The sequence below is a fragment of the Columba livia genome, chromosome 20 (assembly GCF_036013475.1).
Source record: "Columba livia isolate bColLiv1 breed racing homer chromosome 20, bColLiv1.pat.W.v2, whole genome shotgun sequence".
In the NCBI taxonomy this organism is placed as follows: domain Eukaryota; kingdom Metazoa; phylum Chordata; class Aves; order Columbiformes; family Columbidae; genus Columba; species Columba livia.
The window spans coordinates 1,569,990-1,580,057 of NC_088621.1; the positions used below are offsets into that span (position 1 = coordinate 1,569,990).

At 57.4% G+C, this 10,068-nt stretch overlaps 1 protein-coding gene across 1 annotated transcript; it reads right to left on the reverse strand.

Moving 5' to 3' along the window:
* Nucleotides 1-1,441: 1,441 nt before the first annotated feature.
* Nucleotides 1,442-7,702, reverse strand: LHX1 (LIM homeobox 1). The gene is made up of 5 exons (XM_065036723.1): nt 6,657-7,702; nt 5,040-5,266; nt 4,534-4,811; nt 3,668-3,833; nt 1,442-3,240 (listed from the first exon to the last, which is right to left on the reverse strand). The coding sequence occupies exons 1-5, from the start codon at nt 6,824-6,826 to the stop codon at nt 2,861-2,863; spliced, it is 1,221 nt and encodes a 406-aa protein (XP_064892795.1). The 5' UTR covers nt 6,827-7,702; the 3' UTR covers nt 1,442-2,860.
* Between the last annotated feature and the right edge of the window lie 2,366 nt (nt 7,703-10,068).

Consider the following 10,068-nt stretch of genomic DNA (forward strand, 5'->3'; position numbering starts at 1 on the left):
ATTCAAATCGGTGAAGAGCTGGGTCCCGGGCAGCGCTGGGGGGTTCGCTCAGCCCTGGGGACGGGAACAGCCCCCGGTGATGGGAAAACCCCACGGGAGCGACGGCGGCTCCGAAAAACCGCAGGGTACGGGCCGGCATCCCTTGGCTGACACACCGACCAAAGCGAACCACAGCGCGTCGCCACCTAAATCAACAGGGAATGAGCTGTACAGGCACCGCGTTACGAAACAGCAAACAAAAGAGAAAACCCACTTGGCAGACACGTTTTCTACAAAATGAGCCTGTTGGTGGAATTCTCATTTAAAAGCATCGATTCGACAATAAAGCGGCAGCACAAACGGCAGCATTTATCAACAGCACCGGCCCGGGTTAGGGAAAAGTTTGTAATAAACAGATCACCCATTATTTTGCTTATATAAATGCAAAACAGAGCAGCAACAATGCAAAACGCAAATAAATGAGCTAGACACGGAGCCCAGGAGCTTAAGAAGTCTCCCCTGTATTTAATAAAGCATGATTTTTTTTTAAGAAACACTACCAGATCCCTTGCAGATAGATTTTTCTCTTGATATTATTAAATAAGACATTTTGTGTTTAAAGTGAACTATTGCTTCATGTAGGTGGCCCCTCTGCTGGGCACAGGAACTGGGTGAACAAAATAGAAAATCACCATTGAAAATTACAGATCGTACAACTTTAAAACATTCTTTCTGGTTTTTTACCCCTCGGTCCAAAGGGAGAAATAACTGAATTGCTGGGAATGCTCTATCTGTGTTTTAGTGTAAATTCCTGTGCCTATATAAGAAAGCAGCCAGGCAGAGTCAGGATTCGTTAGGAGACAAGGAGATGTGCAGTTAGAGTTCATCCCGTCCTATTCACTCAGCAGGTGGAAACATTTACACCAGTGACTTTTCAGGACCAAACCCAGTTCTGTGCTGCTCCGCTCAGCATCACCGCGACTTTTGAACAACCGCACATCTGGGATTCTGCAGGAATTTCTATTTAAAACATCAAATCTGTCACTTCACACGGCTCCAGGATTTTTTGGTTTGTTCCATTTTTCCCCGTTAGTGTGTACCCAGTGCAAAGCAAAACATTCTCCCCCCCTGCCCTCCAGAGAACTTCGGATACACCAAACGCTATTAAACAATCGGCTCTACAAAAGGATTAAAATTACTTGCATGACATTGAGTTTCCGCTGCGATCCAAGCCGCCCAATCAGGAAGAAAAAAATAAATTACCTTTGGAGAATTAACTAAAAATGGGTCAACTAAGAACATAATGTCTGCAGAGATTTTTACAGGTACGTTTTAGCCCATGCAGCCAAGAAGCCGTGCACAGCTCGCAGCAGCGCCATCGCTCCTTCCCAGGGCTCTTTCGCCCAACAGAGCCCATTTAAAATTGCCTCGAACACCAAATGAAACACAACTTATCTAAACATCAGATTTTCTAATTTTATTAAAAACGCACAAATTTTATCCAACATGTTTTCTTTCATACAGTGAATGGTCTAATATGCACTGGAGGTCACACAAGCTTAGGTTTATTAGAACAATAAAAGACATATGAGAAATTTAATATATAAAGAAAAAAGTAGCAGCTGTTGACTGCATATTTGACCATAAAATTTAAATATTTTGGACTTTTATTTTAAAGACACAAAAATAAAACCTGTGTGGGTCTATATAAGTCATATTAACAATTCCGTGAATGTTCAACAGGACTAAAAATTAGCAAAGATGTTTAGGTTTTTTTTAACCTTGTAACACTTTTTAAACACCTTCTCGTGTTGCTGGTGCGAAGCACCTTACAGTATTTGTGCTATAGATTCACTTTATTTGGCAACTGTCTGGGTTCCGTGGGGTTTTCTTTGCCTTCTGTAAACAACACCTTTACAAACGAGCACAGTGAACCACAAGCCCTGCGATCTGTTATAACATCTACAGAAAAGAAAAGGAACTATTTTGGTTGGTTGCTCAAAATATTTCGCTTTCGAACAAGAGGTTCTAAAACAGGATTTATTAGTAAAACATTGAACTCCTGAATTTAACGTTAGACGTAAACAGTTGACTGCTTTTAGTTCAATAGAGTCTTTTTGTTTAGCTTTTCTCTCTCTGTGAAGGTAGAATACTTTTTGTTTGTTTGTTTTCAAGTCATTTTCGTTAGAGGTCTGGGCGACCTTTGCTATGATGAGGAGGTTTTGTACGTGTAGCTTTGTGAAGGTAGAAGAGTTGGTGCTGAGGGCTTAACATTTAGTATTTGCTATTTTGGAAAACAAAACAGAAAGAAAGGAAGGAAGGAAAAAGAAGGTTGTCCCACCTGGTAGTCAGCAGGCTGAAACGGCTGCAGCTAAAAAGAGCTCCTTGGTGTCCAACTTTCTGAGAGACAAAATTAACAAACAAATTCAGAATGCCAGAACCATCCTTAACCGGGAACGCTAGAGTTCTTGAAGCTTTTTTTTCCCCTTTTCTTTGACCTTTCCTTCATTCTTTTTTTTTTTATTATTATTTTTTAATTTTTTTAATGAGAATTTTCTAAGGATTGTGGCTCTCAGGATGACATCCAACAGGGTAATCAAACTGACGCCATCCTACGGCATGGCAGCACTTTACTGTACAGCTTCACCAGTTTCTTTGTCAATGGTACAAAAAAGTCCCCTTGCTTGTTTGATACAACCATAACATGGAGATTGTCCTGGTCTAGCGCAAAGCTTGCCTTGGAGCGCTTTGGATTCAGTTCGTTCCCAAGGTAATATTGTCTTAGGGCAGGAGAGATGTTATATTAATTCATTTCTGTACACCATAACAATAAGCAGACTAGATGATCATCACTTACTTAGACCCAGTTTGTTTTTTAAAGCTACCACACAGCCGCTTCATTCATTTCTGGTGGATGTGACAAGTGATTGCCGTAGTTAGCACCACCGTTGACGGATATCGAAGAAAATGGAGGACTGGGGCCAAAAACTTCTGCGGACATGGAGTGCAAGGACCCAGGCAGGTTGGGTTCGGGGCTGGGCGAGTCTCCGGGGGGGTGCGACATGATGTCAGTGAAGCGCTGAGCCTCGCTGGAGGGGTGATGTCCGGGCAGGGGGTGATCCATGGCCCCCAGGGGGGTGCCTGACGGCCCCGAGGAGGGCACGAAAGGGAGATCCACGGGGGTCTGCGCTTGAGATGAAGGAGGTCCTTGCGGGAAGAAATCGTAATTGCTTCCAGGGCCGTAATACTCGCTCTGATAATCTGGTGGACAAGGAGAGACGGAGGGAAGGTGACAAACGGGCAAAGTAACCGAGGGGAAGAGACACGAGAGCGCGGGGGGGAACATCTGGGTGCCGCAAAATGTCACCCAGAGCCCACTGAACCTGAGGGGGAAACGCGCTACCGGCTTGGCTGGCTCTGCCCGATTCCCGGGGATCCCCTTCCAGCCGAGTCCCCGCCAGCACCGGGGGCACCGGCACCAAACGGCTCGGGCTGCAGAACGGCCCGGGCCCCGCCGGCAGCGCGGGAATCACGGCGGGGGGGCGGAAACCTGCCCGCGTCCCCGGGGAGGGGAACCCGCTGCGGCCCCGCCGGCGCGGATGGCGGCGGAACGGCGGGACGGAGCCGCGGCCGGGATCACCGCGGGGTGCGGAGGGGGGAAAGAAGGGAGGGTGCGCGCATTACCCACCTCCGTAGAAGGAGAAGGGCCCGTTGGGAATGAGCTCCCCGGGCTCCAGCCGGTCGACCAGCGGCCGCATCCTGCGCGGGCTGCGGAAGAACGCGTGTCGCCGGGCGCCCAGCGCGCTCAGCTGCTTCATCCGCCGCTCCTTGGAGCGCCGGTTCTGGAACCAGACCTGGGCGGGCGGCGGGAGAGGCGCCGGTCACGGGAGCCGCGGTCCTGGGTGTCCCGCTCACGGGAGCCCCGGACCCGCCGCCGCCTCCCCCGACCCCGCCGGGAACGATCCAACCACCGGCCGTTTCTTTTGTTCGGGGCGGCCCCGGTGCGGTGCGCACCGAACCGCGCTCCTCCGCGTTCCCAGCAGGGCCGAACCCACGCGTGACGGCGGCCCCGCGGCCGGGACCTCCCCGCGGCTGCAGCTCGGCGGCTGCAGGTCAAGAATGATTGAGTTAATTCTTATTACCCTGACAAGATTACTCCTAATTACCCTCACACTGAGACTCTCCAATCTAACCTCGTCTTTAATGGTCCTTTAACCCCCCATTACCCCCAGCGCTGCGGGTTTATAAACCTTCTAATAATTCCAGCGCATTGTCATTCTTATTTATCCATTAACCCCTCACATTTATGGTTATTAATTTCGATGCCATTTACAGCTTCTTTAGGACTTTTCTAAAAGCAACCTGCAGCTCTGCCCCAGCCAACCGGCCGGGGCCCGGGGGGCTGCGGGGCCGCCACCATAATAACGATTTAAAACGACGGCAGGTCTGTCCCCGGTCCTGCAGTGCGTGGACCGCCCGGGGCCGGTCTCTCCACACCGCCGCATCCCCCGGAGCGTGCGGGGCCCTGCCCGGTGCCCGGGGGGGCCGCGGTACCTGGATGACCCGCATGTTGAGGCCGGTCTCCTGCGCCAGCTGCTCCCTGATGTGCCGGGTGGGTTTGGGGGTGGCCGCGAAGGCGGCTTTCAGAGTCTCTAGCTGTTTGGCTTTGATGGTGGTGCGGGGTCCCCGCCGCTTGGCCCCCAGGTTCTGGTCGTCGTTTTCGTTGCTGCCTGTCTCCTTGTCGGACACGTTGGCGCTTTCCGAGTCCTTGGCGTCATCCTGGGAGGGGTCTTGGGAGTCGGGGGACAGGCTGGGGTCACTGCCGGTGGTGGCTGGGCGAGAAAAACCGGGTCACGCTCAGCCCTCGGGCGGCCGGGGGGAAATACCGATCGTGGGGGGCAGGCTGAGGTACGACCCGGGGAGAGGAGGAGAGGAGAAAAGGGAGAGGGGAAAACGGAGAGGAGAAAAGGGAGACAAGGGAGAGGACCGGCCCTCACCCTGCGGAGAACCCGGAGCTGAGCGCATCCTCGCCCCGCATCCCCCCAGCCGCACGTCCTCACCTGAATGCAGGCTGTTTTCTTTGGCAGTATTGCTGTTATTTAGGTAATCTTCTTTGCAGACAAACTTGTTTTCGTCTATGATGTAGAGCTCCTCGCCGGTGGAGAGTTGCTTGTTACACATCATACACGTAAAACAGTTCAAGTGGAACACTTTGCTCCGCGCCCTGCGGACCAGGTCGCTGGGGGAGATGCCCTGGGCACAGCCCGCACACTTGGTCCCGAAACACCTGCGGGGAGAGGCCGGGAGCGGGTGAGCGGCGCCCGCCCGAGCCGCGGGACCCGCCGAGAGCAGCCCGGCCCCGCATCCCCGCACCGCGGCCTCCGCTCGCCCCGCCGAGCTGCATCGCTTGGCCGTACAAAACGAAATGAAATAAAATAAACCATCCCTCCAGAGAATTCTCTCTTTCTAACGAGCGAATGTCTGAAATTATATCTTAAAAAAAAAAAAAAAAAAAAGAATAAAAAAAGGACCCGATCTGAGCAAAGATGAAGTGCTGAAGGATTAATTAAACACCGGGGCTGCGTTGTCCAGGGTTTCCCCTCTGCGCCCTGACACATTGATTAACGACACTCTAATAAACATTCAGCAGAAATTCTTATATGTTATTAATCGGTCAGGGACGCGCGTTGGCCGGAGGAGCTGCCGATAACGGCTCGGCCGGCGCTGCGGAACCGAGGGCCGGACCCGCACCGGGCTCGCTGCCTCCAGCTCTCCGCTCCGCGGGGCTCTGGGCAGCCGGGCCCGGGGCAGTGACGGTGCCGGTGCGGAGCGGGGGGACTCGGGGCAGCGACGGTGCGGGGGCGGAGCGGGGAGGCTCGGGGCAAAGTTGCGGGCAGGGCTCTGCCGCGCCGGGCGATGCGCTGTGCCGGTGTGCGGACAGCGCTCCGCGGCCAGCCCAGCGCCGAGCGCTCTTTGCCGTTATTGACGCTGTGCGTGCAGACCGGGCGGCACAGGCTGCCCGCACCGAGCCCAGGATTAATTCCGTCACCGCTGCGGCTCAGGGCCCTCCAGAATGCGCGGGGGAAGCGGCGGCGAGCGAGTGTCGGTACCCGCTCCCGTGTCCATCATTCCGCCGGGGATGCCGGTGAGGTCGCCGTCCTCCGGGGCGGCCTCGGCTCGGTTTAATGGGAGGCTCTGGGCCCGCGGAGCCGCGCACCGCCCCGCAGCGGGCCTTCCCCGCCAGGATGGCATCGGCTCCGGCCCGCGGAGAGCTGCGCTCAGGGCCGCGGAAAGTCCCGCCGGGAAACCCCGGCAAGTGCCACTGCAACAGCGGCTGCAACGGGGCCCGGCCCGCACCGCTGGTCGATAGTTTCGAAGCAACTTTTGGGAACTCGAACTCGGCCGGTGCCTGGGGAGCGTGGCCGGGGCTCGGCCGGCGGACCCCGACGGGGCGCCCGGGGAGCCTTCCCCGGCCCGACCCCCGCCCGCCCCGGAGGTCACCTGGAGAAATAACGGTTTCGGGGTGTCTGTGTGTGCACAGGAAGGGACAGGGGAAAGGAAGAGACGTTTGTGGGTCACACTGAACAACGGTGGAAAACACACACCCACAAAAAAAAAGGAGATGAAAAAAGGATGTAAAGGAGCTACGGCTCCGGGCAAGGGGGTCCGGTACTTACCGAAAGAAGTCGTTTTTGCAGTAAAGCTTGCCTTCTCGCGAAAAGCATTTCTCTGTCAAATTGCATTTACATTCACAGCACTGAACACACTTCACATGCCAAGCCCTGTCCAGTACATTCAACAAAAACCGGTCCAAGATTGGCCTTTTGCAGCCTGCACAGTGAACCATTGTCTTTGGTTATTTCTGAGAGTGGGGGGTATTGGCTTCCCAGATGTCACACAAAAAAAAAGAAAAAATAAATCTAAAAGACACCACCACCGGCGTAGGTTTGCGCTTTTTTTATGTTTGTTTTAAACGCCTTCGAGAAGCGAAGGAGAAGAAAAAGAAAAGGAGGAAAAAAAGAAAATCTTCGTCCGAGTGTCCTAGGAAGGATACACAGGAGAAACCACCCAGTGCCCGAGGAGATCAGCGCTTCGACACAACCGCAGAATCCCGGCCGCTACCAACCACCACAGCAACAACAACGATAATAATAGTAACGATAAAATAACAACGGCTAGAAAGATCGGTGCTCACAAAAATTAAAAATATAAAATAAAAAACGATAAAAAAAAAAAGGAAAAAAACAAAACAACACAACGCCAAAAAGCGAGCGTGATGAGTTTTTCTCAGGTCTGAGGTAGAGCAGTCAGGAGTCAAAGTGCTTTTCCCAAAGAGAAATCAAAAGAGGGAAAAAAAATATATATATATATAAGAAAAAAGATAAAACGAGACATGGAGACCCAAGAGCGGTCAGAAGGGCTTTGGCTGCGGCGACATGGCCCTACGCGGAGCGGGCCGCAGTCCTTAAGCGAGGGGGTGGGGTGGCGGGGACGCTCCGCAGCTCCTCGCTCCGTGCTCTCTCTCTCTTTCTCTCTCTCTCTCTCCCTCGACGTCTCGGCGGTACCGTCGCACCCGGCTCCTACCTACCCCCGCGCACCGCCCTGCGCGCTACTCGCGGCGGCCGCCCGCCTTCCCGCCGAGCCGGCGCGGCATCGCCCGGTGCTGCCGGCTTTTGTTCCGCCTCCCGCGGCGGCGGGCGGGAGCGGAGGGGAGGGCAGGAGAGCGGCGCTGCCCGCGCTGCCCGCGCCGTCCCGGCCGCGCTGGGCGCTCTGCATGTTCCCGGCAGCCCCGCGGCCGCAGCCTTATGCACCGCGCGCACACGTCACCGCCCGCCCCGGCCAATCGCCGCCGCCGCTTCCCCCCCCGCGCCCGCCGCACCGCGCCGCCGCCGGACGGGGCGTCCGCGCCCCTTTATAGAGCCGCCGGGGCGCCGCCGGCCGCCTCCGCCCGCACCCGGCCCGCACCGCGCGGCGGAGGGACGGGCGGCCCCGCTGCCGGTCGGGCCTGGCCGAGGCGCGGCCTGCTCGGAGCGGCGCGCTGCAGCGGGTAGGTGTGTCGGTGCGCGGGTGGGCGGGAAGGGGGGAGCGGGGGCCGATCGCTGGGGTCTGGCACCCCCGTAGGGTTACGCATCCCTTATAGGGATGCACCAGCCGGTTCCCGTCGCCGAGAAGCGGAGCGGCTGGTCGGGAAGCGGCGTCAAACGAGTTCCCGGTTTAGTGTGGTTTTTGCCCCACCATTAACGGCGGGCCCCGAGGGCGGGGGACACGGAGCTTCCCGCGGGGCGGTGCGGTGCGGCTCGTCGAGAAGAACCCCGCGACGGCTCGCCTTTCCCGGGAGAAAAGGTGCGGAGAGGCCGGGACGCTCCGACGTGCCCAGGAAGGGCCGCGCTGGCGAGGAAGGGGCGGCGGGCCCCGGTGCCACCCGGCTGCCGCGGGCAGAGCGATGGAGCCGGCAACTCCGCTGTGATTCCGTTGCCGGCGCTCGCAGCGCCCGTTTGGGGCCGAACGGCACCGGCCGCGGCTGATGTTCTTTTTTTTTTTCTTTCCTTCTTTCTTTTTTTAGCAAATAAAAATTCATTTGCTTTTACTTTCCAGGCGCTCGGTCGGTGGCCGGGGCGGTTTAAGAGGGATGTGACTTCTCTTTCCTTCGCGCTTTGCTGCCCGGCGGGAGCTGCCGCTCCGGGGAGGTGTCACCACCCGGCAGACGAGGGCAAAGTCCCGGGATTCTCCCGGTCCCCCCGCGGTGGAGCCCCCGCTCTCACCGTCCACCCTGGCAGCGCCGGGACAGGGGCCTGGGCGAAGCCCGTCCCGGAGCCCCAGCATCCCCGCCTCCCCGCGCCCTCACCCACCATCCGCGCTCTTTCACGTCTTTTTCCATCGTCCTTGTGGGAAAAAAAAATCGGGGAGAGAGAAATTGGAAAATAAAAAGGGAAACGAAGGCAAGAAACCCCTCTCCATGGCCGGGGTGCTGAACTGCGGCTCCGCGCCCTGCCCGCCGTTCCGGCCGTGGGGTGGACGGGGTTGGCGGGGTGTTCGGAGCCTGCCCGGACTGGGAAAGCCTGCGGGGCAGTTCCTTTGCCTCGATGCTCCTGCAGGTGTTTAAAAGCGCCGGGGCTAAGTCCACGATTTTCTCCCCTCCTCCCGGTCTCCCTGTGCCCCCCAGGCCGGAGCCGGCCATCACCGCCCCGTCGGGGCCGCGCACAGGGCGCGCAGGGCTCTCCGCGTCGCTCCGCGTCCCTGCCCTCCCTGCCCAGCTGTTGGTTTGCTTGGCCGCCGCTCGCGGGGATCAATAGAGCCCCGGGTGCCCCCGCCCGCCTGGTCCCCCCGCATATGGGTCGCTTCTCATGCGGAGCGGAGGGGCCGAGGCGGCGCGGGCGGTCCCGCTCCCCGCCCGGGAAGGCGACAGCTGTGGGCTGCCGTCAGGGGACCCCTTCCCTTTGACTGCGGCCCCCAAGTGACATGTGTTGGTGGGGATGAATGAAGGGAAAGAGATGAGCATCTCATGTCCGTCAAGCACCAGTTTTTCACAGAGATTTTTTTTATTTGTTCCTTTCCCAGGCGTTAGCGAAAGCATCTGGTTATCCCCTGCCCCCTCCCGCCCCGCCGAGGCGGGCACAGAGCCCCGGGATGCGGCGAGGGGAGCGGTGCCCGCCGAGCCGCTGCGGTGGGGCGGGCAGCGGTGATTTACCGGCGGGGGTCCCTGCCCGCCCGCCCCCGCACACGCAAATCCTCCGAAATCCCGCTCCGGAGAGGTTGGGATCGTGGGGTGCCCCAGGTCCGCCTCGCCCTCCCCCTCCGGAGACCCCGACTCAGCGCAGGCGTTTGGGAGATGAAAATGCCAGCGCTGTTTCCAGCAGGCTCCGAAAAGCAAAACTCGCGGCCTCCAGCTCCCACGGGCACCCTCTGCCCCGCGGGACGGGAGTGTGCTAGCGTGGAGGAGCACAGCACCCCGCCAACACAACCCGTTCCTAGGGCAGTGCGGCTGGGTTGGAGCTTTGCTGTTGTTGTTATTTTTCATTGTAGTTTGTAATTCGCCCAGGTCCGTTCCCAGCGGGGCCGAGCCCTCCCGTACCCCGGGGAGAGCCGGCC